This window comes from Equus przewalskii, chromosome 17 (assembly GCF_037783145.1).
Source record: "Equus przewalskii isolate Varuska chromosome 17, EquPr2, whole genome shotgun sequence".
In the NCBI taxonomy this organism is placed as follows: domain Eukaryota; kingdom Metazoa; phylum Chordata; class Mammalia; order Perissodactyla; family Equidae; genus Equus; species Equus przewalskii.
The window spans coordinates 51,721,427-51,748,189 of record NC_091847.1 but is presented as its reverse complement, the minus strand read 5'-3'; the positions used below and the strand labels follow the sequence as shown (position 1 = coordinate 51,748,189).

The following is a 26,763-nucleotide window of genomic DNA, read 5'->3' as shown; positions in this document are numbered from 1 at the left end:
TTCTCCAAAGACTTTAAAATGTGATTTACCTGTGGGCCAGTTCCTGGTTTCAAGTGAAAACCAAAAACAAGTTCAAGGTTCACTATTTTTTCCTCATTTTCTTCAGGTTCACCTCCTGAGTCCTAAAACAGAAAACCAAACGCCATTTATTCTAGATAGAGTTTGTACTCTTACTTCTCATCTAGGGGAGATGATTTCTCAGCACTAGTTTTTCTATTCTAATCTATTGTTTAACTTCTGGTTATTTTGGATTAAACTACAAATTGCAATTATTTAAAGCAAGAGAAATGACATCTTAAGCCTTTCAGAACTTTTCCCAATGGTTTATCTTATGCACCACAAATTAAATCTCACCGTCTCACATTTTTCACAATGCATCCTGCATTGTGCCGTTTTACCCCAGAAATGCACTGAGCCCCAGAGATGCACTGTGAGACTTCCCCTTGAGAATTTCACAGCGCTCAAGATATTTACAAGCTGTTCCCAAAGAGGAATTATGCAGTTCCTAGAGTGGATGTGGAAGGAGGACCAAGCAGAGAAACAAAACGAACCTTCAAGGGCTTAAAGATGGAAAACCACGGTTGTTAGTGAATAAGAGTCCTGTGTATTAACTGCAAGCATCTACTAATTTTATAACAAAGTATGCCATATACCATTAGACGATTTTCAAAATAACACGTTAAATATACTAATATATTAATCAAACAGTTGATCTCCCATCCCCCAATGCAGGGGCTAATCCAGAGCTCTTGTGTGTGAATTCCTTCAGTGGCTTATGTGTCGGACAAAGGTCTCCAGGGCCAGGTGGAGGCCAGAGGCCCTCACCTGCAACGTTAGCACTTACATCCCCTAGCGACCACAGTGACATGTGTTCTTATCATGAATATATTGTTAATATTTCAACTTGCAGGGAACAAGGGTGTTCAATTTATGCACATCCTAAGCTTCACTCAAAGAGCCTTTTGTTGGACAGATATGGTTATTCTTTACTTCAAACAGCAGTTCCCGACATGGGCAAATTTAGGTGTGGATGTGGCAGGTGCATACGTCAATAAAAGTAGTGTATTCTCAGTAAGAAAAACGCTTACTTACCTTAATTAGTGGTGGGAAGTGAAACAGGTTTAGGTAATCATAGGTTAATTTCTCAATGGCTAACTGTAAAAAAAAAATCACACGTTTATTAATGATCCCATAATGCCAAGAGAGGATTAAAATTATTGTGCACATATCAAGGCATTCTTTAGTGAGTTCATAAAATATCTTGGGGATGTTAACATCCAACATCTATTGAGAATAAACCTGATTGTTCAAAGTATTATAGGTAGTTTTTAATTATTTAATGGAACAGGAAGATATTTTAAAGACATTAAATCTCAGAGCAAACAATAAATAAAACCATTTTTCAAACACCGGTAGAGCAGAGTAGTGACAAGTTAATGTTCTAGTGTACAGAATGCAGTTGTCACCCTGAGTAACCGTGGGAAAAACATCAAAGAACATGAATATATCACCAGAGACTTTCATTAAGGCTGAAATCTCACTAAAGGGTTTATTGCATTGTAACGGCTTTTCTGTGGGTATGTGTCCCACACTCCCCCCCAAGGAAGCACAAAGAAACGCTGAAAGGAAAGGAGGACAATTTAAATTATGATTTTTTTAATACTCATCAGGTATAATCCAGCTTTTCTGTGAACTGAACGTATCACGTAGAGAGTAAAAAAGTGCCAATGCGAGAAAAATTAGATGCATTTTTTTAAAGTGAAATAAAAGCTGTTGACACTTGACAATATAATGAACACTTATGGATGTTCGGCCCTATTCCTTCTACACGGCCCCTCCACATGAGGGCTTCCAGGCACGCAGGAAAAGGAACCAAGACAGGCTTAAAGGGACAACTGAGGAGCAAAAGGGTAGCTGGAAAGACGGCTCCAGTTTCCAGATTTATGACCTATCATTTAAGGGCTGAGAGACGCTTTGAGAAGGTATACAACAATGATGGTGCCTTCCTCAGCGAAGAGCAGAGAATGGAGGGCACATTCTCACCATCAGGGTGTGTGTGTGTGAGTGAAACACTTCTGACAAGTTCCAGGAGGGCTCCTCTGGTCTGGAGGTTCCGCCCTGAAACGCCCAGCTTGAAGCATTATTTATCCTCACTGCCCCAAGAGTGCATGCAGGACCCTCCCAGAGCCAGTTTCCATGACCCTTTCCCCTTCATCTTTCCCTCTCACATTAGCTTATTTGTTAGAAATACCCATGACCCAGTTGAGTTTAAGAGAGTGTCACCTGCCGGCCGAACCCCCCAGGTGTCACTGATTCAGCCCTGGCTCTGACAGTCAGGTGGAGGGTTCACAGCCCTGACTGTCAGACTTGCCCTTCTGGGAACCGTCTTTGTGAGCACACGCAGACTCATCCAGGAGCGTCAGGGAAGTCTTGGGTACCCCCCATCGCCCCCCGCCCCACCAGACCCTGGCTACTAGCCTCTTTTGGAGCTCAGGGCAGATGCTCTGCGTCAGGAGCAGAGGACACTGCACTGGCTGCTCCCAACTGGCTACTTCCAGCAAAGGCTTTTTCTTGGTGCATGTGTTTCTTGGCTTCTCTGCAGCATTAGACCCAGTTTTTATACAGCTTTTTCAACCTCTGGCTTCTGTGAGACCATTCTCTCCCCCTTTTCCTCCTTCCTGGGTGGGCACTCCTCTCTTCCTCCTCTGTCTCCTGCCTGGGCTCTCTGACCTCTCCTGGCCTCATGCATCTTTTCTGAAGGTACCTCATCCATCAAAGAGAGAAAGCTTCCCAGCTGGAAGAAGACTGCTCGTGGTCAGGCACGTGCACGTAGCTGTGCTTTCTTTCTTTTTATTTATTTATTGAGACGAAATTCACATCCCATAAAATTAACCATTTTAAAGCATGCAATTCAGGGGCATTTAGCACCCTCACAGTGTCGTGCAATCGCTGCCTCTATCTACTTCCAAAATATTTTCATCACCCTCAGAGGGGACCCTGTGAATTCATGGTCACTCCCCATTCCCTCCTCCCTCAGCTCCTGGCAACCGCTAATCTGTTTTCTGTCTCTCTAGATTTACCGATTCTGGACATTTCATATAAATAGAATCATATGATCTGTGACCTTTCGTGTCTGGTTTCTTTCACTTAGCAGGATGTTCTCAAGGTTCGTCTGTGTTGTAGCGTGTCTTCACTGTGCTTTCCTTCTTGAACCTGCAGACAGCTCTCTCACCCGTGGTACCCTCCCCTTCTCTCGGTTCACATTTCACACCAGCTCGGCCTTATTACTCCCTTATTATAACCTCTGAACTGTTCTTTCAAAATCCAGCCTCTCCTTTCTAATCTACTTGAGAACTTCCAGCAGCAAAGTTTTAAACATGCTAATTCTCAGAACTTCCAGAACTCCCTACAGCTGGTCAGGTTCCAGCTGAAGGTTCACCGGAAGGCGTAAGCCATCAGGATCTGGCCCCACCTCCCTTCTGCTTTGTGCATCACGAAGTGCGCTCCCGCCTGTGCTCCCATCATACGGAGCTACTTACTGTTCCTTGTATCAGGACCATTTTTTTCTGTTCCTTTACATTCTCTTCTCTTTCTCTCTTAACTCCTTATTCTCTGTCTAGATTAATGTTCTTTCCTTTCCAGCTCCTGGCTACATTCCAAATTCTGTGCTTCCTCCAACATCCAGCTCAAGAGCCACCCGCTCCATGAAGGGTTCCCTCCCCGTCTCCTCCTCCAGCCCCTCAAGCAGAGGTGATGAATAGCTCCTTTCCTCTGAACTGCCAAGACTCTCTATTATGTGAAGTTGTGTGTGCATGTTTTATGTCTTCTCTGGGACATAAATTCCTTAAGGGCAGGATTCTTTTTGGTATTGTCGCAGGCCCAGTCTTGCAATTTGTACGCATTCACTGAATTTGCTGGACAATGATCAATCAATTTGGACGCTCTTGCCTTACTGATACCAGCCAGCATACAGGGGGCACCTTGTCCCAGCCAAAGTCTGGGAATATTTAAGTCGCTATGGCTTTTGGGGAGGGATCACCCTTTTCTCGACTGCTCTGTAAGGAATGTGGGTCCTTTATCAAAGACAGCAGAGGAAGGGGAGGTGGGAGTATCTTATTTGGCATCTGCCAAATAGGACAAGATTTAGCAAATTTCTCTCTTGGGACTCTGAAATTTCTCTATACTAGGGAAAATAATGTTTCCTACTGTCGCCCATGTAAAGCAGCATAGCTTCTCATGGACTTGCCCACACCCAGAGGTCAAGATTAAATTCTTTGTCTGCCTTTGAGATGAATGTTTATGCATGAGGTTTCCCATCCATCTTTTGAGAGGGAAAAGATGGTGAGGCAAAGATAATGTCTGTCTTGGAGATGGTGTCTAGTGGGTTAAGGCTAAGTCATCATCCAAGGAGTGCTGAGGGGCTGTAAGGATGCTCCTTACATGGATCCAGGGCCCACAGAAGTGGACTGGTTCTCTGGATCTCGGGGAATTTCCCTAGAAAGGCAAGTGCCAGTGGCTCTAACTGAAATGAAGGGAAAAGCAGCTGGCATACTGGCAGAGTCTTTGTGAAGCTGTGGATTTTGATAGGAAGCTGCTTTTCCTACATTTCCTTCATTATTCTGTTTCTCTTCTTTCTAACCTGTGCCCACTCCTCCATCCACCCAGACTGGGGTTGAGGAGGTTTGGGGAGCAAACTTGATTTTATCCTAAGATCTCTCTTGAAACAGACCTCTGATTAATAACAATGATCACACAGATGCCAGCAATTCTTACTTGGTTTGAGTAACTAAAAAACAAAACAGGGGCCGGCCCAGTGGCTGAGTGGTTAAGGTCACGCGCTCTGCTTGGCAGCCCAGGGTTTCGCCGGTTCGGATCCTGGGCGCGGACATGGCACTGCTCATCAAGCCATGCTGAAGTGGTGTCCTATATGCCACAACTAGAAGGACCCACAACTAAAATATACAACTATATACTGGGGGGATTTGGGGAGAAAAAGCAGAAAGAAAAAAAAAAGATTGGCAACAGTTGTTAGCTCAGGTGCCAATCTTTAAAATCTTTAATCTTTAAACAAACAAACAAAAAACCGATCTGGTTGCTAAAATGCAGAAAAAGCGACAACAACAAAAACAGAGGTTTAGCTTTGAAGCTGTTCAAGACTGAAATTTTGGGGGAAATGTTAGGATTTCCCGAGAATATGGGGGATTAGAATACACACATGGTGGTGTCTGTCCCAGGTCACAATTACGAAGACTCCAAATTCAACACAATCCCACGATTGTGGGACTGCAGGGGCTCAGGGTGCACTCAAGCCATGGACCAGTTCTGGCATCCTTCGAGATTCCTAACGAACATCTAGCCTCTCCGGTCCCCTCCTGCTATTCCTGGCTTGGATGGCAGTTCTCCAGGTGCCACACGCATGGCCTTATATCTAGGTCTCTGGCAAACTAAGCTTTGTCCCACCCCAAGGCCTTTCCAGGGGCAGTCCCCCCTTGGAATACCTCATCCCCCGACCCTTCACCTGGTCAACACCTACTTGTCCTTCAGCTCCCAGTTCCTTCATAACTTCTTCACAGAAGCCTTTTCTCACCCCAACCTCACCTCTCCTTTGTGGCGTTTCTTACAACTGTCATTTTACCATTATGGTCTGATTAATATCTGTCTTCTCCACTAGACAAGAGACTTCCTGAGGGCATGGGGGTGATTCTCAGGTGTATCCAGGTGCCACCTGCTGTACCAGGTATTAACACTTTGGATGTTGGGTTAGGGGGAGGGAGTAGGGGGTGTGCCCATGGGGGCAGCAGATACAGCAGTGATATCTGCTACGTAGTAAGTGCTCAATACAGATTTGTTGACTGAATGTTCTCCCTTTCGGAGGTACCTTTAAATGAATGATGTGCCCCTTGGAGACAATGCCCATGTCTTTCAAGTCTTCTTCCTCCAGGAGAAGCAGTCGCTTTCCTGTAATATTGTTTTCCTTAAACAAGCTTGCATATACGCTCATCTCTGCTGAAGAGTCACCTGAAGGAAGGGATTAGAAGGCAGAATAAAATTAGGCTAAATCATATCCAAAGCAAAGTTAACTCCATGAATTAAGAAGCTAAGTTATTCCACTTGCCTTTTCTGACGAGCTGCTGAACCCAAAAATACTGTGAAAGAGAGGACATATATGGTTTTGAAGATTCATACATGGTCAGTGGCCAGACTTAACAATAAACATTTTAATAGATTAAAATATCTTTAATTCTTGGCTCAACCACAAGTGGAAGATTTCCTCTTTATAGTTTTAAAACTTCAAGCTTTCAAATTGGAGCTATCCCTCCCTTTGGGGGTCTGGGACACTTGAGGAACCATCGGTTTTCCTCCTTATTTGGGAGATACTTAAAAATCCTTTCAAGAAGTTTCTTATAATGATTTTTCCAGTTATGAGCCGGTGGTTCCCTGGGTTCTTCAGGGCCACTGGCTTACCCAGGAGCTATATGAGGAACAGGGAGCACGCAGTGGTGGACAGAGAAATGGGCGCACCGCGTCCTCTGTTCTAGGCTTGGTTGTGAAGTAGCTATGTGGCCAAAGATAAGTTACAGCATGGAGCCTCCTCTATAGAATGAGGTCGCACCCAGTGACCCTCAGTCCTTGAATTTCCCTTGGCCCATGTTTACTGCTAGCCTCTCACATTCCCCGGGGGAAGGGAGGCCAGATCCAGTCCCACCAATTCTCTGGGGAGCCCTTGACCCTGGAATTTTATTTAAATAGCTTGAAAACCACTCAATCTCTGAGGAAAGACTAAAAATAGCTGTTAGAGCTGAGTGTCTTTTAAAAAATTTCTTCTTCAATGAGATGAGCCAACTTTGGAGCCAGGGATAAAAGGATTTATATCCAGGCCTGTGAATAAAGGAGATCCTAAGTCCTTTTTCCCTGTTAAGCAGGGCTGGCAGGAAATTTAGAATCACTGGGGCTCAGTGAATGAGAAGCAGCAGAGGCAACCGGTGCCAGGTTTCCTTACCCTGGAGAAGCCGAAGAGGTCAGCTAATAATGCAGGCGGTTTGACTTCACCAGAATACAAAGAGCAGGGACGGAGATGCCCTGGCCCAGAAACCAGGGTGAGGTAGGTAAACACACCTTCCCAAGAGTTTCTAGTACTGAGTTTGGACCTTGTGGCACCTGGTCTGTTCCCTGGGGTGGGGACCTGCTAAGGCTGGCATTACAGCTTTTTATTCTTTTTCATTTAAATGATATTTGAGCTTATAAAATGGACCTGGACAGGTCTCTAATCAAGAATTCTCAGACCTGCTTCTCACTAAGGAAACAGATAGAGATGCAACAGCCTGAGCAGGATTGTTCCTCAGGGTCTCTACCCAGAGAGAAGGGTGTAGGACTTAAAGTCTGTCTCCATCCTCTTAAAAACCTGGGGCTTCTCAGGCTCCAGCGGCAGAGACCGTCTGGGAGGTCATATCCATTCCTCCTTGGGAGGCCAGAGTAGAGATGGCAAATATGCACTGTCACTTTTGAACAGGCCTAAGGTGGGAAGGGAGCCCAGTTTAGCGGAGTCCCAGCCTAGCACTGCCTGTACCAGATCTTTCTCTACTGTGGTTCAAGTCCATCTCTGGTATTTAAGGAAAACTTAAGATCATTTTTTTTTGAAGTATATTCATTTTGTACCCTGGATCACCTCTTTAATTTTCTCACTGGTATTCATTATCGTATTCTAGAATACCTTTCAGAGCAAAGAGGGGGTGGAATCCTATTCTAAGATTTGAAGAGCTACTTGCTTTGTTCTTGAGGCCTTATTTTAAATCATTACTGCATTAAAAATAGAAAAACATGGAATTTGTCAACTTCTCCTAGTTAGACTTTCCTAAGGCCCAAACCCCTCTAGCATCATTTTTAACTTGTAAACAAATTTAGGAAATACCTGCCCAGGTCAAATCAGGCATTAACAGAAGCAGCTTACCACGTCATCTTCCGTCCACGAGCCAATCTCAAAAGAAGGCAGCAGCTGCATGGGAAATATGAATAAAATGAAGAAAAAAAAAGGAATATTATCATTGTCTTTTTGGTTTATCCCCTTGTCTCACCATTTTAGCTCTTGGCTGCTGCTCTGGCTTGGTTCCCCCTGCAGGTTAGGTTGAATGGAAAACAATTCTCCTGACCTTAAGAGGAATTTCTCAGTGTTCCAAGGATTCGGCCCCCAGAAGCCAGTGACATGCATCAGCCTCTCAGTAACCATTCACTGCTCTTTGTGAGCGGGACTCTGCACATCTTGGGATTGTCCTCTCTTGGTCTTTGGCACCAAGAGTAGTTTTCCATTCCACAACAGGGCTTGGCAGTCAAGGAATTTCTGACATTTGTCAGATCCCGGAACCTTCCTCAGAATTCTCAGTCAACATGAGGATCGTTTGGTTATTAATGAAAATTCCACAGCAACCACTCGGTAACCGGATGACTTACATGCTTATTCTTACAGGAGTATGTCTAAGTGTTTAACTAAATGACTCACTTGCATTATGTTTTTAAAACCAAATATTAGGACCCATGGATGAAAGACAAGGGAAATGGGAACTGTCCTAAGGAACTGTCCAGGTTGCTGAGTTGCTCTAACTAAAACTAAACTAAACTAAGCTCCCTCCCTGTCAGGTACATGGCATGAAAGACGACTTTGCAAGAGGACTTCAGCCTGCAGCACTGTCACAGCCAAAGGGCTCCTCACTTCAGAATATGCCCCACAGCCACAGACCAAATGACAAATGCCTACGTACTTGGAAAAAATCTGTGTGTCCTGTGAGTTGAATCGGAATTTGGTATAACCCTTATACCAAAGCCATTGGTTGGTTAAATCCATTAGCTTTAAATAACTTAACTTGACAAAATGGTTAGATTGCTCATGAGGTAACGTGGCAAAATGTCAATCAACCTCTGTTACAAACAATATTTTTTCGTGTATGAGTTGAAAAACTGAAGCTGAATTTGGTTGCTTTTTCTGTTGAGTGTAAAATCAGAGGGTGGGTGAATTAATCCTTCCAATCTGCGGGTATTTTGAACTCACATGCTCAAAACCCTGCTAGGAAAGGCATGTCCCTGACTTGAAGGAGCTTTTAATTTAATTGGGGGTGAAACAGATATGGATTATAAACGGAGGAGTTCGAGGCCACCTTTATCTTGGTTTACTCAGTGACCAGCAGAGTCCTGGTACACAACACCTTGCAATAAATTTTTGTTCAACAATTTATTGAATGAATACAATTGAAGGGTACATTTACTAAAATGCTAAATTCTCTGGTATAGAGTTCAATGTCTATGGGTATACCAGGGAGAAGGAAGGGTTTCTATGAAACTCTTCTTAGTCTATGAAAGATTAAGATGGGGGAAGAGCTGGGTACTGCAGGGCAAGGAGAAGAGAAGTGATTCTGGGTGAGGAGAAGCAACAAGGCAAAACACCGGCATTGGACAGGGGCGGGGAGACGACAGAGGGATGGGCATGGCACGGTTGCCTAACTGGAGTACTATATGCAGCGTGTGCATGTCCATGGATAAAGGGAAATGAGGCCTACTCTAGGGGGCCAAGCAGAATTTTTTAAAAACCCATTGTTACAATAAATTTGATTGTGTTTGAGTATTATAGACAAGTTGCAAGGGCATAAATCACCACTATTCTATATAAACTCTGCTACCCCATGTGCTCCAGTCCCTGAGGATTGTCCCTTCCCTCCTGTGAAATGCCTGAGGTATGTAGGAATCGTCACACGCACTCACCTGCTTTAATAATGCAGAGAGGAGAATGACTTGAGGAATAGAATCTAAAACTGAACTTGATCAGAGAAAATACATGACAAGCTTTATTTCTTCACAGGACAGCTGGCTACAGCTGAGAAACATGTCATTCCCTTTTCCCATCACAAAAACAAATGTGAAATAAGGAACTTTTTTGACTAGTTCAAGAAATAATAGACTGAGCTACAGAAATATCTCCCTGCATCAAGGCTGGTTTTTATGGCGAGTAGGGGGATGTGTAGCGTTTTGATTTTTAGACACTTCCAAAATGTTGTGCCTACCAAAATTGATCAATAAGTAATTCTTGCATAGAATAAAGGTCGTAAGTGAAATAACTAATCAAAACCAGCATCTTTGGTTTTAATGTCAAAAGGAGAGAAGAGTTCTCTCATGCTCTGAGGATGGCTCATCAAGATGACGCCAAGGGAAGCACTGGACTCAGTTTGATAGCCGTTCGCGCAGGATTCTTGCAGGATGCTTGCAAAGATCAGTGAGAGGAAGGCTGGAGCCAGGCACTGCTTCGAGACGGTTTGAATTTGGCAAGACAGGGGATAAGAGTTAATGATCTCCAGCCACAGAGCAGCTTACCATTTCCTTATGTTTTCTGTCCCTTGTTAACATATCAGTGTATCTGCTGTAGGGTAAGTTCTAAGTCTTTCTGTCTTTGGGGATTAAAAAAAAAATCTACCTTGTGGCTGCCCCATCACTTCAGAAATTCATTATTTACACTCCAACTGACTTCAGGAGAGAAAAGCTCACACTCATGTGCATGCGTGTGACAATGATTCCTTCAAAGGATGTTGGGAATCCAATCTAACAAGGATCTGATATACACAGCAACACATAACAAAGGGATTTACTGTCAAAACGTTTATTGCAAAATGGAGTCTTAGAACAAAGGAAAGCAAAGAAAAGTTCACATCAAAATGAAATGTATGACACCAACTTGGATTTCTGAATACATTGTGCACTTTGTGCTGGAATATCAAATTCCAACGATGAAGTCAATAACTAGTAGTCTTACCACACAAGAGTAAAATTTAATCTTCCATACAAACATTATACAAGATATTTGGCATAGGACTTGCTCAGAATAACATTGCAATAGAATTGTTGAGAAAAAGTTTTTGTTAAAAAAAAAACAAAGTGATAATGCCATCTATTCAAAGCTCACACTCAAAGAATATAAATATTTTCTATTATTTAGTACAAAAATTTTTTAAAAGTGCAGAAGCAATTTGTGCAGTGTATGTATCTGACATTAAAAGATATGCTGTTCTGCACACGATATAAAATTATTAATGTAGGTGCTTGAAACTCTAGTTTTGAAGTAAATAATCACATGCCAGAAAGCTTGTCACAGGCAATAGAGTGCGAACTAAGTTGGGATCCGAGGAATCATGGCTAGTCCTCCAGATTTCCTGTAGACACTCATTTCATCACAGAAATGCTACATCTAGAGCTATCAGGCTGTGCTACAACCAAAAGAAGAGAACAGGTTCTTCTCTCTGGCAACACTTAAAATCGCAACAGGAAAACAGTCTTACTCAAAAGCAGCGAAAGGTGCCTGATTATAGAAAAATTATGCTCCATTATATATATGGTATGGTGGGACTCTGCTAGTTTCAAAAGGCTGCAAGTCTAGTGTATCAAAAATTTTAAAAAACTATCAATATTTAACTCAGAATAAGTTTTAAAATTATCTTTCATGAAATTCTTACCACTCCAATGAAAACCCCAAAAAATAAAGTTATTTGCATCATAGTGCTCACAGAAGTCATTCTGGATCTCTCTCGAATCTTCCCCCACCCCTAATTCCTTGGTTTTAATGGAGATCAAGTTTGAATACATCCGCTGGTGTTAAAGTAACAAATCTACTGCATGTGAAAAAACCTGACCCTCAACATTTCCAGAGCATCCAAAAGAAGCATGCTATGTGCCTTCAACCTCTTCCCATTGGCTATTTACGTAAATGATTAAAATGTGGTTTTGCAAAAAAAAAAAAAAAAAAAAAAAAAGACTGTTAGGAAAAGAGTCCTTTTAAATTAACCTGGCCACTTTGCAGAATTGCAGCTGCCTCAATGACGTTTTTCTTTTATATCTATTGTGGAATCAGTGTAATAGGAGAGCTACCCCCGGGTAAATTTAGCTGTTTCATGAAGTTTCTATCAGCATTCTTGAGTGAGAAAGAAACCATTTCCACAACTGGGGATTTGAGATAAATGTCACAGACCTACAAAATTCAGATTGTGTAGTAGTTATAATTCTGAAAATACATCTTTTGACTTATGTGATTTTGTTTAGGGAAAAAACATTAGAACTCTAAAACTGCCAGGTTTAGCAAGTTTCTCAAGGAGGGAAGAGACAATGCTGTGGGTACTTTGGGTGGGATTCTTTATCGGGTGGGACTGTCCCTGTCATGTGGGATGTACCATTTTTGGCACCGGCCATTAAATACATCCCCAGTCACCATGACAACCAAAAATATGCCCAGCACTCTGAGACACCATTGGGTGACAGCACTACTCAGTTGAGAACCACTAGTAGGCTGCCATCAAATTCCACATGATCAACTTCATGAACAAAGGAAAAAGGATGAAAGAGGAGTTATATTTTCAGTTGTATAGCTGTGAGAATTATTACCACAATTCACTTTCAATTCTCATTCTGAATCTTTAAATTTCTCAGTGTTTCTTCAACTCTTTATAACGAAGTTTTTTGTAAGTCAAGGAAGTGGAAACCAACCCAACACCAATAACTGGCCTTTTCAAAAACTGATCTGAAAAGTGAATTAGAAACTGCACAATTAACATCATCGTTAGGAATTCTGCATATAGCTAATAAATGTTTCTTTTTAAAATTAATAAAACGAATAGAATCTAAAGTCTTCTAAATAATCTTCACAGATAGAGGGAGACCATTTAAAAATTTTGTTTATATGATTCAGATTTCAGGGATGTTCAAAACCCCAGAAAGACACTGATTTGGAACAGAAAGTACAACAGCTGATGCCATATGATAATTATCCGCAGTCCAATTCTAGGTGGAGAACAACATCAAGTTATCCCTGAGCTCATCAATTCTGCTGTGTCCTGAATCTCTGCAGTTGTTTGATGATCAAGCACTGTGAGCTATGACCAGCTCTGGAAACAGGGAAGGAAAGGCAGCAGTTGAGAGTGAGAGCAATATTACCTAATTAATAACAATCCTACGTCTGGGTATACAGTCTGATTACCTTTCTCTTTTGACCCTACTTAGCTGCGTTTATTAATGCACCAAACTTTATGTATAATCCTAACAGACTGATATGTAAATTTAGAAAAAAATATCAGTTTCATTCAGTTCATATGTTCTAAATGTATTGTTGATTATTCTTCAATGAGAGGCAAGGTTTCTATTCTTACATAAACCGCACAGATCCCAAAATTAGCCCACAGAGATCCTGTATCAGGGAGGCCTTTCCTGAGGACACGTTAAAAACCGCAGCGCTCCCACGTGCCATATCCCTCCCCAGCTTCATTCTCACCAAACGTTTACATGCCAGGGATGGGTGTGTGTTCCCTGTCCATCTCCACTGCTGGCACGTAAGCCCCGCGAGCGCAAGGGCTTTGTGTCTAGCTGTTCCCTAGAACACACCCTGGCACAGAGGAGGGGCTCAGTGAACAGATGTGGGATGGATGACTTGACCTTTGCCTGGGAAGATGGCAAGAGGCTTTTCTACTGCCCTCTCGGGCTCTCTCCTTCAGGCGCATAGGCCGCGGGGCCCCAGGGCGTGCTGGGAAGCCCAGAGTTGAAAACCGTCCCTTGTGCCCCAGGGCAAGATCTTGTTTGTGCTTGAGAGACTGAGCTCAAGGAGCACTTCTGTGTGTCTGGGCGCAGACAGGATGTGCCGCTGTTTGTGCCCGTCTGTCACCAGCACTCTGTGATGGTGGGCGTGTATCTATCTGTATCCGTGTTTGCACAGAACTAGAAAGTGCATCAGAGTGGATGGGTGGGGAACTCGTCCTCTTGGGGAAAGGTTTACCTGTTCTTTCTGTGTTTACTGAGTCTGTGGGTGGTAGCAGGGCCTGCAAACACCTCAGACCAGGCAAACCCAGCCCCTCTGCAGGCTTCAAAGAGCAACAGATTAAATGTCTGAAGAGAGCTTACACTCTAAGAATGTTCTCTTTAGCGTTCCTGAAGGCTATTCACTTTAACTTTCATCTCATACTACTCAACAGATATCACTTGAAAGTGATAATTTAGTCTTCCAGAAGGTTACTGGAAGCACTTCTTTTTCAGTGTCTTTTCAAGGGCATAATGACTAGAGTTAACGTTCACTGGCCCGCCTGGTGCTGAGCCAAGTCCTTTACACGTATTGTTTCCTTTAATCCTCACGACAGTCCTGTGAAGGAGGTGCCATTCTCATTCCCATGTTAAATATACTTGGAAGTAGTATTGGATAATATCTATGATGACATCCTTTCTTAATCCTCCATAAAAACCACCACCAAAAGTACTTTAGTTTAATAGTCAAATGAACGGTCCTGCTTTCTAATTTAGGCTGAAAAAGAGTCTTTATTCTTTTGCCTTTCTGTATATATGTAACAACAAATGTCCTGTAGTTTTTTTTTTTTTAACAGTGTTCTATGTTTAAACAAGTTTTGACGAATATGTGGTAACATTCTGGGAATCTCTCTCTGGCTAGTAGGTTTCCCCATCAGCACCTACATTTACTTCTCTTTAACACCAACGTGGCTGAGTTAGGGTTAGAAAAAGGACAGCTCTGGAAGGCCAGATTTGATACAGAAAGGACCCTTCATCCTGCACTTCTGCTTAAATAAAGATAACTTATCTTTGCTATTCCTTTTATAATATTTAGTTCTCTCTTTAAAATCTCTATACATATGTTTGGAACCCAGGATTATCACGCCCCTCTAGAAAACAAACGAACACGCGTATCCTCTCAGTGGAAGCAGGCCCGGGTTCCACTCCCACTGCCTGGAAGGGTCCCTTGAAGACCATCTCTTTCTCTTTGTATGAAGTGTAAGCTGAGCCTTGGATGACAGTGTGTTGCTGAGAAACTTCCACGGCTAGCACTGGTCGGAAAGCCTGCCACGTCTGCTTTTGGTTTCAAATTAGAGTCTTTCTCCTTCAAACGCACCACTGACAACCTCTCTCAGGCTTTATTTTGAGTAGTTGTGCTATTTAAGTATTGACAATTCTTGGCATTTAGGTATTTCTGAAGAAGTATTTGTTATAACCTTCTGTCATCTCAATTTTTTTACTGTTGGATTTTGTAGTCACTATCAATTATTTCTGACAGTACAGTGTACTGCCATAAGAAAAAAAATGTAGTATGTTACGAGAAAATCAAGTGTTAGAGAAGATTTAGGAGTTAAGAGTGCTTGTTCAAAATGTAAGTTTTCTTAAGAAATTGAATAAACGAAATCAAATCAAATATAAAGTATTCACTTAAAAAAAAGCCAGAATGTCATTGGTTAAAAAAATACCACATTGTATAGAGAATCACAAATTTCTATAATCAGGCACCATATTTGCTGGTTCATTAAATACACCTTTCTGGCTTAATTTTTCCCCCATTTTTCTGTAAGCAAAAACAAGTCAAAAGTAAAATCGATCAAGAAATGACTGCCATACGAATGTGATCGGCCTAAAAATGCAGTGCTTGGTTTCCTACTTCCTTACTGGTTTTCGTACAGACTGAGATAACAAGTTTGTTTTTCCAAACATTTTCAATTTTATTACTTTGCTTTCTGCTTTCATTCACTATTATTATCCATGTCATTTTCCTCCTCATCACCGTCATCACCGTCATCACCGTCATCATCGTCACCTTCTGACAAATCACTGAACCCCAAGGCCATGTTGACCCTCTTCCCCTTTCTCTTAGATGTGGTTTTGGAAGAATTCTGCTTGGCTTGCATGCTTATCTGCATCCCCGAATGCAGCACAGCTCCTGCTTTGTTCATTGAGAAGATATCCCCAAAGCCCATCAGCATCATGGCCCGCAGACTCTGGTTCATGCCATGGCCCTCCCCGTTACTTGCTGCTGTGATCTGACATGACATCTCTGCACTTTTTGACTCCTCTGTCTTAGATTCAAAGTAAGACTCCTCAGACATTCTTGCAGCAAGAGGCAAGAGAAGCTATCACAAGGGAAGAGAGGACAGAAGTAAAAAGAGAAATTAGGACCAATTTAAATAAAGGAAACAGATACCACAAAATTAGTGGGTGCTGCACAGAAGGTAAATGATTAGTGAAATAAATGAAGGCAGGGCATTATGTGAGAATTTACTTAATGGTTGTTATAGCTCCAGCGTATATGCCATAATTGATAAATAACAGAGTAAATCACAACCAAAATTTGCAAAGCAGCAGAGCAAGCCAAATTTCAAATGGGAGGGAAGTCACAAGTTTTAAGCCCTCATTTTGCTTAAAACAAAATATTTTTAGGATTTCTCTTAATTTTTCCCAATTTCACTTTCACATAGAAACATTTCGTTAACTATTATATTTAAAAAGAAATTAAGTAGAGATTAAATCTCAAGTAAAAATCAAGAAAGCTTGTACAAAAGAAGAAAAGCTTAGAGGAAGAGCAAAAACAGTTCAGCAGTCAGTATAGCTCTGGAGAAATTGGGGTCATTAACTACCTTTTTAGCTAGGTTAGTATCTGACTATAAACTGAGTCTAGAATTCACTTGTTTCCGTTTATGATTTATTACAGCCAGATATAATACTAGTTATTCAATTTATGAAGTAATTCACTTATCAACAAATTCTAGATTCCATCATTTAAGTTATAAACAAGGACATATGAAATTGTGAAATATGAAAATTGAGGAAAGAAAATTATTAATTTAGATCGTTACCTTTCTCTATTCTCTACTATAAAACTTTCCGTCTTTTAGCAGAATTTTTTCCTACAAATTCTTCTCACAGTGGATACAGACATTTATTTTCTGCCTTATGTAATTATTTTGAACAGCCAACCTAGTCCCATAAATGTTGGTCATATTCGTTTCGGGGTAAAACCATTAGGATCTGCAAAGTGTTTGTGGCTCTTCTTTTGAGAAATAAGCAAATTAAGGCTTATATTTTTGGTGTTGTTTAAATATGGGTAAATTTATGATGAACGATGTGCAAATAATATAACTGGGATGACCTTTACAATCTGGGTGTAAAGGTACCTTTTAGGGCCAATTTCCTAATTTTTAAATTGAAATTGGAGCCAAGTTTAAAAAATTACGTAGTTTTAATCTATTAGTAAAAGACTTCTGGAGTTGTTAGTTCAGTAAGAACTTCACATAATTCAGCTAAAAAGTACCAGTCATATGGAAGAAAAAAATTACTTTAGATCCTTTACCACTGGAAACAGGTATCATTTTCCTTGCAGTCAAATTTCCCAGCTTCTCAAATTTGTTTTCAATTGGTAGGTACTGTGGGGGAACTCTGCTGCTTATTGATTTTATTATGTCATGGGTCCTTCCTCACATTATGTTCAGATCTCAACAAATGTCTCTCAAATAAGCTTTTATTTTTAAAAGAAATACAATTTTACATGAAGCTACAACATTAATTAAAAAATAAACACTGTCCATTTACATGTATGGAGAATTCATCTTGCCAAATATCTTTAACTAACGTTTTAATTTCAGGAAAGAAAATAGTGTCCTTCCTTGAAACAAATCCAATAATACCATTTTCTATGAAGTTACATAAATGTTAGACTTTTATAATTAAGATGAGGCTACATACAGAAAACCTAAACCTTCAGCCACTTCCTTTTAAAAAGGTTTATTTTATCTTTCTCTCAGAAAACTCATTTAAAGTCAACTAGAAACTGATGTGAGGATAAAAGCAAACACCGACTTAGAAAATACCTGAGCACAAACTTTCTTTCCTTCAGAAAAACGAGCTCTAAGCAGAGGAGACATGAAAAGCTAGTACTGTAAAGAAAGAAAACTTAGGCCTCATAAGCAGAAAAAGCAAGAAAATCTCACTGAGATCATGCTTCATGCTGTCCATTGTTAGATGGGAGCCCTCAGAGCAGTTCCTTTACAGAAAGTTTTCTGGAGTTAAAACGCAAGCATACAACCTACTGAGCACTCAGAGGGTTTCATTATTTATTACACAACTGTGTTAGTAACAGCAATAATGTGTGCAAGGCAGCCCATAATTTCTGAGCAAAACTAATGCCACTAAACCAAAGAAAGGTTCTAAAGCATACATACTCCACTAGGTCGTTTAAAGTTTTTCCTACAATGCTACATTTACAAAGAGTCAAGTCATGCAGTGCTTTAGAGCTTAAGATTTCAGTGTGCTTAAAAAAAAAAAAACAAAAAACTCTCTGACTTCAGAAGCTGGTTATATTTTTGCCTCTCATCAGCTCTGGGAGAATCAGTGTTCCCTTGCAGACCCGTAAGGTAATGCATTCTGAGTCTGCCTGTTGGAATCAGAACAGGAAACTTCCCCTCAACGTCTTTCTGGAGAGTCAAGCTAAATTCACTGAACTTAGAAAATGTGGTACCTTTTTAATGTCCCATGATAGCCTTATATATAGCAATTCAGTTCTTCTTTGAGATTCCCTGGATGACCTAAGTCACTTTTGGAAAAGGTAAATCCGATCATAAATATCTAACTTCACTATATTTCCCTTTTTTTGGATATCAGGTTGCTTCTCCACATAAACTGGAAAAGAGGCAAAGTAATTCATTCTTCAGATACTGGAAAATACTTTGCAATTGGGCATTGGTTGCTCAGGGGAGATGAAGACTTTTAAAAGTTGGAAAGCTTTTTGAAGACAAAATGAAGGGCATTTAAGTATTTTCTTTTTTATAGAATTGCCATAGCAACTGTCAAAAATGAATTTAAAATATATTACAAGTTTACTTTTAATCTTATTATTACCTGTGATTTTAAAGTGGACAAATATTGCCCGTTAAAAACCCTGGAAAAAGCAAGGATAAATTTATACTTAATTCCCGAAATGATAAATCATTCAAAATAGGGAAGAATGCTGAAATTTAATTAGATCTCAATATATCATATCAGCATAAGCTCAAGGTAAGCGTATAAATAGCGAAACCCTTAAGAATAATTTTTATCTTACTTTAAATATAAGACTTGGGGAAAAAACCCAAGATATTTCCTAGGGGCAGTAAATATTGGAAGCTTGTCCTGGGAGACGTCCTTTCATAATACTGAATTGAGTAAGGGGCTTGTTACTTGTATGTCATTAAGTTAGCTCTCTTTTAGAAGGAAAACTCAGTTAAGTTCTGAGACATCAAAGCCTTTCGTAGACTGCTAGCTGCCCTGGGGTTACATTTATTAATTACTGCTGGACTCTAAAGAGTTAATCAGCATTTAGGCTCATGTTCTGGGGTTCTAACAGATGATGTGAAAATATAATGGATTTTACTTTTGTAATTCTTATATACAAACACACTGACAGGATAACAGTTCTTAGGGAAAGAACCAGAAATGGAACAAGCTTTTCTTCTAAATGTCTGGTGTTTTGTTAATTGAAATGAGATCTGAGCACTACTTGGTGCACATGCGGGTCCTTTAACATCCAGGTGCAAGGCAGGCAGGGAGGGAGGAGCGAGGGGGGAGGAGAGTCGCCATGCTGCCATGCTCAGCCCAGCCTTCTCCGTGGGGGGATCGCTGGCCCTGTGGGGAACACTCACCGGGGTGTTGGACTGCTCCGTCAGCTTTTGCTCCCACATCTTCAGGCGTCTCTCTCGCTCTTTGAGCTCCTGCTCTTTAAAGCTGAGATCCCGCTCTAGTTTCTTCAGCCTCTCCAGAGTTGCTTCAATTTCGCACCTGCACAGGGAGAACTGGTTTAAGTCTCAACTTTGCCCAAAGGTATTAAATGCTTAGTGGGTCCATCAGAATGCTCATCAAAGTAAAAGGCTAAAACTTGTGCTTATTTATGCTCCAGTTTTATTGAGATATAATTGATATACATCACTATATAAGTTTATGGTGTACAGTATGATGGTTTGACATATATATTGTGAAATGATACCCACATTAGGTTTAGTTATCATCCATCATCTCAAATAGTTACAATAAGAAGAGAAAGCAAAGAAAGAAAAGGAAAAAGGTTTTTTCCTTGAGATGAAAACTCTTAGGATTTACTCTCAACAATTTTCTTATGTACCATCCAGCAGTGTTAACTATCGTCATCATGCTATACATTACATCTTTAGTACTTTTTTAACTGGAAGTTTGTACCTTTTAACCACCTTTCTCCTATCCCACCCCTCCCCAACCCGTCTTCAGTAACCACAGATCTGATCCATTTTTCTGTAAGTTTGGTAAAACTTGTGCTTTTGAACCAAACAGTAAACTATTAGAGAATAAGAAATCTTTCATATCTTTCAAAATCAACAGGTAGTTTCTAGTTTGGAACAATAAGCTCAAAATACTTCAACAAAGCATTGAAGAACCACTGGGACCGGGACCAAGCTATGGAACTGGTGTCCTGGTTTAGCCATTTAATAAATGCTTATGTTCATCTAGCTCTTTACACAGCACTGTTATATATTATTTCATCTTATTCTCATAACAGCTCCAAGAAACAGGTACTAATCTCATAGAGAGATGGGAAAATGATACTCAGGTTAGCCTATTCACTGGGCTGAGGAACTTGAACAATCGACTGATTCACCTGACTCAGTTTCCCTGTTGTGAGTGGTGGTGGTTATATTACATCAGGGCTTCCCAACTTGCCTCATCCTAATAATTTACCTGGGCAGCTTGTTAAAAAAAAAAAAAACCAACAAAACACAGATTCCTTAAGAGCTCATGATTTAATAGGGCTGGGTGGGGCCTAGGAATTTCCATTATTTAATAAAAAAGCCAGGTAATTTTTACAATCAGGCAAGTATGGGAAATCCTGGACCAGATGAACTCTGAGGTTCTTTTTAATCTTTATAATTTTAAAAGAAAGTTCCCTCCTTAGGCTCTAACGGCTGACCAGCCCCACCACTTGGAACAATATGTCCAGTTACAGAAACCTGTCCTTTACAGAAACCGAGACTGGGAAGATGGCTCAGTGCAAACTGTTTTCTCCTTCAGGGCTATCAGAATGTTCAAGTCCACGTTTACGCTCTGAGAGCTGGAAGCTCTTTCCCTTGAGTTTCGAAAGAGCCTGTGAGCAAAGCAACAGTAATGGGAGAAAGAAGGAGGGAGGGAAGGAGAGCGCAAGTGAAGGAAGGGCTGGAAAAGGTACACAGAGCGGAGGATGCAGAAGGAAGAGACTGGAAATCGGTGACTACCGTCAATTCGCTGTTGAGTGCTGCCAACAGCTGCTTCCAGATGCCACCGGGACAAACCTGCATTACAGACTGTAATCCTGGTTGAGACCTTGACCATGGAAGGTAGGAGCCCCCAGATCTCAGTGAGTGAATATATGCAACCAAAATCTGTCTTTTTTATTTCCAGGGAAAATCAGTTAAGCGGACAGCTTATTCTAAGGTCCTTTGAGATGAGAACTAAGTGAAGGGAAACAAAAAGGTTCTGGGTATTAATTGGCAAAAGCCAGCCCAGGGAACAGCCACTGAGGTGGGTCTGGATTTGGGCCCAACACTTTCCTTTTCTGGTTATCTGAAAATTACCTCAGAGCAAGGAGGGGAGCAATCAAATGGAAAAGCATCTGCTGTCAACTGTCCCTTTCACTGGTACCATTTGAAAATTATAAAACAATATAAACAAAGTCACTCTAAAGTCCCTAAAGAAAGGCACCCAATCAGCAATCTTTCAGAATTATGACTGTATCATAAAATCCAAATTTTATTCCTGCTATTTCTGGCAAAAATATTATGCCCATTTGTAAATAAGTTAGTTTTTATTTTTCAAATGGAGGATGAAGAAAAAAATTAATATGGAAAAACCTCAGGTTAAACTTTTGTAACAAAAAAGAAAGACTGAGCCTTCTTCAGTAAATGAGAGAGTCAGAGGGTGACAAGGAGGCAGCAGGGCTGGTCACGCTCAGCGGCCAGATGGCAGCGGCCTGGGCTGTTGTCTCGGCAGTGCTTCTGCCAAGCCAGTCCCGGCTCTCCTGCCAGGGAGGCCAATCTCACCGATGTTCTTTCTGATCAGGGTAAACGGCCAACACGTTCAATAGCACTTGTAATTTAGGCCAACGATTCATCTCAAGTTCCAGTTCTGGGAGCCCACTGTGAGTCTGAGCCCTTCTGGACAACAGGTCAACAGCTAAGTAAGCTGAAGGCCGACACAGGAAAACAAACACTGCCGGGGTAAATAGGCTTGCTCAATCTCTCTCTTCAGGCCCGGCTTCCCAGCGCTGCTCCCCCAGACCCAGGGATCTGACAGCAGTGGTGGAGGTTATGCCATGAGAGTCCCCAAACCCAGAGGGCTGCGTAAAGACAGCTGCTGCCCTGGCTGTCCGCTTTGTTTTTGCTGCTGCGTTGTTTTGTGCTAAATGCATCTGCTGATGCCCTTATGTAACCTTCCTGTTCTAAAAATATAGTTTAAGTGTTTCAGTTGACGAAAATTATGGTTTTTCTCCTAAACCAAATCCAACTAAGGTTGACTTCAGCTAGTATCAATTCTCCATATGCCAAAAACAGGCAGTGAACTGTAATCAACTTCTTTTATTAGACAGAAACTTATTTTGAAATAAAAGGTCAATTTGTCAAAACAGCAGTATTATATTTATTACATGATAAATATACAAGATGTATATTAAATTTAGTGTTATGTGTTAAATGATTTGTGCTAATATCCAAATGGCAAAGATTAAATTTTTTTGCTCTCTGTTTTTTCTTTTTAAGACAGTGTGCCACAGTGAGAGTATTCTGATCACCAAGGAAGAAGACAACCGCCTAAGGGTTTTGCCAAGAGACACAGATCCGAATGCTCCATCACAGCACCACAAAGTTTGCTCAGTGCAGGTTCCCATGGGTCTGTGGACACTCCTATGGGGTAAGGAAAGCTGAAAACATGACCAACTGGATGCCACATTTTCTGTTCTTAAGGCTCACTGCCATTATTGCTAATAAGTCAATGGGAGGAGAAACAAGCTGAAGATGTGATGAAGAGGCAACGTCTGACACTAGATTTCTTTCTTATTAGGTCAAAGGAAAGAAGATACTTTATGTGGTTTTTATTAAGCTAGTTTTAAAAAGAATTTTCAGAATAATCACTTCATATTCTGAAACTAGAGTTCCATCCGCTCTGTGTGTAGAGGGAGTTCTACCAGAAAACAGGCATTTGCCAGAAACACCAGAGTAGGACTGGAATCAGACTTCACTGTGACTCGAATTTACTACACGCGCTTTGGACTCTAGTCACATGGTCTCAGGCCCCAGAAAGAAGTTGGGGGAAGGGAAGGGTGGTCTCAATGTGTTGTCCTTTGACATACTCAGGTGATCTGACAGAACATTTAATTCTTTTTGGCACTTGGTATATGGAGTGAGACAGTTGTTTTGCCTTAATCATAACCTAAAATGATGATGCCCTGCAATACTTCTCTTTGCTAAAAAGAAATCTAGTCAAGTGAGCATGGGATGCTAACGAGTGGAAGGCATGACATTGTCACACTGGCCACAAGTCCAGGAACAGCACGGCACAGCATGCGTGTCACAGCAGGCCTATGGAATCGGACCACCTGGGTTCCACTGCTGGCTCTGTCTCGCACAGTATCATCTTGGGCAGGTTCCCCAACCTGTCCAGGCCTCGGTTTTTTCATCTGTGATATAAATTAGGGTTGCTATGTGGATTAAAAAAGATAATCCAAATAAAGCACAAGCATCTGGTAAGAATGTAATACATGACAGCTGTGTATTATTGTTATTCTAATTAATATTATTCTCCATGTTTTTAACCAATTGCCAAGTTCAGTTAAAACAGTTCTGAGGCTTCTCCAACTGTGGTTTAGTGGTTCAGGCAAAGATCTATATTCTCTCTCCAGCCCTCAGGATTCATTAGTTCCTGAAAGAGAGACAATGAGGGAGCCCCCAGGGCAACCGTGCGCCTTTTACTAAAATACATTAATGTAGTACCAATTTTATTCCCTATATCTTTTCATCTTGAAGCATTTAATAAATTAATTATTCAGCAATCCAGATTTATTGTAGAAAATAAAGATATACAAATATAAAGCACTCTCCCGTAATCTCATTACCCAATGATAACAGTGACCTTTTGATACTTTTCTCTATGTACACATAGATGTACACACAAATAAATGTTTATTTTACAAAAAATGGAATCATTCTAAACATACTGGACTGTAGCCTCTTTTTAAATCATTCATCAGATCTGCATTATCCTAAATGGCTCTATATCATTCTGTAAATGAGGATATAATTTTTTAAAACCATAAAAACAAATAAAAACAAAAATAAATCTTTTATTACACTTTATGCCATTTCCAGCTTTAAAATTCTAAACACTGCTGTGATAAATACGTGTCCACACATTCTTGCACAACCTTCTCATTTATTTTCTTAGGAATGAGGTGGTTGTGGTAGAGGTGTCTGATGTTTATTGCCAGACAACCTTCTCATTTATTTTCTTAGGAATGAGGTGGTTGTGGTAGAGGTGTCTGATGTTTATTGCCAGACTGTCCTCTGGAAAGCTAGTATTTTCCCACTAGCAACATGGGAGGGAGTTTATAACACTGGATATTTTCATAATACAAATTTTTGCCAATCTGATAAAAGAATTACATTCCCTCATATTTATTTGATTGCTAAGTGAGGCTGAGTATGTTTCATATGTTTACTGGCCATTTGATTTCTCCTTTTGTGAAATGCCTTTTCATGTCCTTTAGTATGGTATTTTAATTAAAATGGTATTTTAAAGACAGTAACTCTGTCTACCACGACGGTTTTCAAAGTGTGGTCTGGGCACCCACGAGAGCTTTCAAACGACTGAGGAGGTTAAGCTGGTTTTCAGAATAACATTAAGACATGATTTGCCTTCTCTTCTCTCATTCCCTCACAAGTGTACAGACTTTTCTAGAGGCTTCATGACATGTGATAGTGCCATAGGCTGAATGCAGAAGCAGGATTTATTATTTTTAAATGAACAATAAATACATATTTAAATTTTTTCTCAGTTCTAATTTTGAATGTGACAAATACTGACAGATATAACTCATTAAACAGAAGCTCTTTGGAGTCCTCAATAATTTTCAGAGTGTAATGGCGTCCTGAGAGCAAAAACTTTTCAAACTGCTGATCTGTCATACAGGGAAAAGAAAAAGTTCTAACGGTATGGCATTTGTTTTGGAAATTTATTTATGATAGGTATTGCTTTTGGCCATATGGAGGTTTTACATTTTTATATAGAAAATTTATCAACTTTCCCCGTTTCCTGATTTTGCTGACATACTTTTAAGGACTCCCTATCTCGAGGGTGTTATTAGGAGTGTTAAAATCCTACTAATTCTTCGGATAACAGATCAAACAGCATTTCCTCAGGGAATCCTTTTATTATATCCTCAGACAAGATTAGATTTCATGGTTACATACTCTCAGATGTCCAGTACTTCTCTGTCATAATACTTATCAAAATAGTAATGAAATAGTTATTTGCATGTTTATATTTAATAGGTTAATACTGGACAATCCATGTGAAGCGGGACTGCTCTGCTCATCACCACACCCCTATGCCTAGAAGGGCACCTCGCCCAGGCAGAGGTTCAATGAATATCTGAGTGAATGAATGTAAGAAGGACACTTGTCATGCAAACAAATTAACTTACATATTTATATTCTCTTGTGTAATATCATATTGTCTTTTTACAGTATCACCCCCATGGTATTTCCTTCCCCAAATATTTATTGAGCAATTGCTGTGGTCAAGGCACATTCTAGATGCCATAGGTACAGTGACGAAAAAAAGAGATTATCTGACCCTCTTACATTTTAGCCAGTGAGACACACAGTAAACAACAAATTGCAGAATTACTTATTAATTCCCATAGCAGTACCAGCTACGAGAGAGAAGCTCTCCAAGCACATAAAATGGGACCTCACCTAGACTGGGGCCAGGAAACACTTAGAGACATGCTTCAGCTGCTAGCTGAATAACCAGTAGTCGGGTGTGGGTGTCAGGGGTGGTACACTGCTGAAATGGGATGAGATTTAAACAGAAGAAACTACATTTGCAAGGACTCTGAATGAGGAGGAAATAAGCATTTGTTGAGGGACTGAGAGCCAGAAATTATGGGGCAGAGTGATGTTCTTAAGATGTAAAGGGTGCATCTTAAGATGTCCAGAGGGTCTCATGGGTCTTTGTCTTTGAGTAATAAGAACCCCTTAAATGGATTTTAAAGGGGAGTGATCTGATTAGATGGGTGCTGATCTCTTACTGTAGGAAACAAATATCACTTACATGTTTGGTTTTCTATCATTTCAGCCCAGAACAAAGTCCCTCACACCTAGACCCGAGCAGACAGTATTACTTTTGTATCCCTAAATAAAAATTCACTTAACTCTCTGGCCCTAGATAGAGCTTTCAAAAGAATAAAAATAAATAAGGTTATGGTAAAACACCAGTCAACCAGAAAGCCCAAAGAAATGTCTATAGGCGTAAACAACTCCGTCATTTTCAGAGTGCATGCAGTGTTCCTCCGGCATCAGCAGGTGGCGTAAGGCGTCACGTTAACGGCCCTGGCTATCAGGAGGAGAGATGAAGTTACTTAGCTCTCTGCTGAGTCAGGGAGGAATAATGTGAGCTCCCAAACATGCTATTTATATTCGTGCATCATGTGACCTGGCTGAAATGTCTCACCCCGGCTTACTTCTTCCACTCACACAATGCAATTTTCTCATTACTAAATTTGCTTTACACTTGACAAAATTTAATAGGCTTTATAACATCAAAAGTTTTCTTTAAAAAGTGTTTTTATAGTCTCTCTACCACCTCCATCAACAGATACAGTGCTCTGCAAATTTCTAGGCAAACAGTATCTTTATTTCTCACTGGACAGAGGCCAAAGCTTCCTAACACAGAGTG

General features: G+C 40.6%; 1 protein-coding gene across 5 annotated transcripts in view; it reads right to left on the bottom strand.

The window, feature by feature from the left end:
- MAP3K20 (mitogen-activated protein kinase kinase kinase 20) overlaps positions 1-26,763 on the bottom strand; it is a 167,769-nt gene that overhangs the window by 26,598 nt on the left and 114,408 nt on the right. For 3 of the 5 annotated variants that reach the window (XM_070580214.1, XM_070580213.1, XM_070580212.1), the window contains 2 exons: positions 19,455-19,590; positions 10,621-15,914 (listed from right to left, as the gene is read on the bottom strand). In XM_070580214.1, the coding sequence (XP_070436315.1) occupies positions 15,528-15,914; positions 19,455-19,590 (523 nt within the window). In that variant the 3' untranslated portion in view covers positions 10,621-15,527. Of the gene's footprint in view, positions 1-29; positions 123-1,092; positions 1,156-5,878; positions 6,019-6,115; positions 6,147-7,948; positions 7,994-10,620; positions 15,915-19,454; positions 19,591-26,763 lie in introns of those variants that run through there. The other 2 variants (XM_070580211.1, XM_008533255.2) reach the window with 1 other exon arrangement.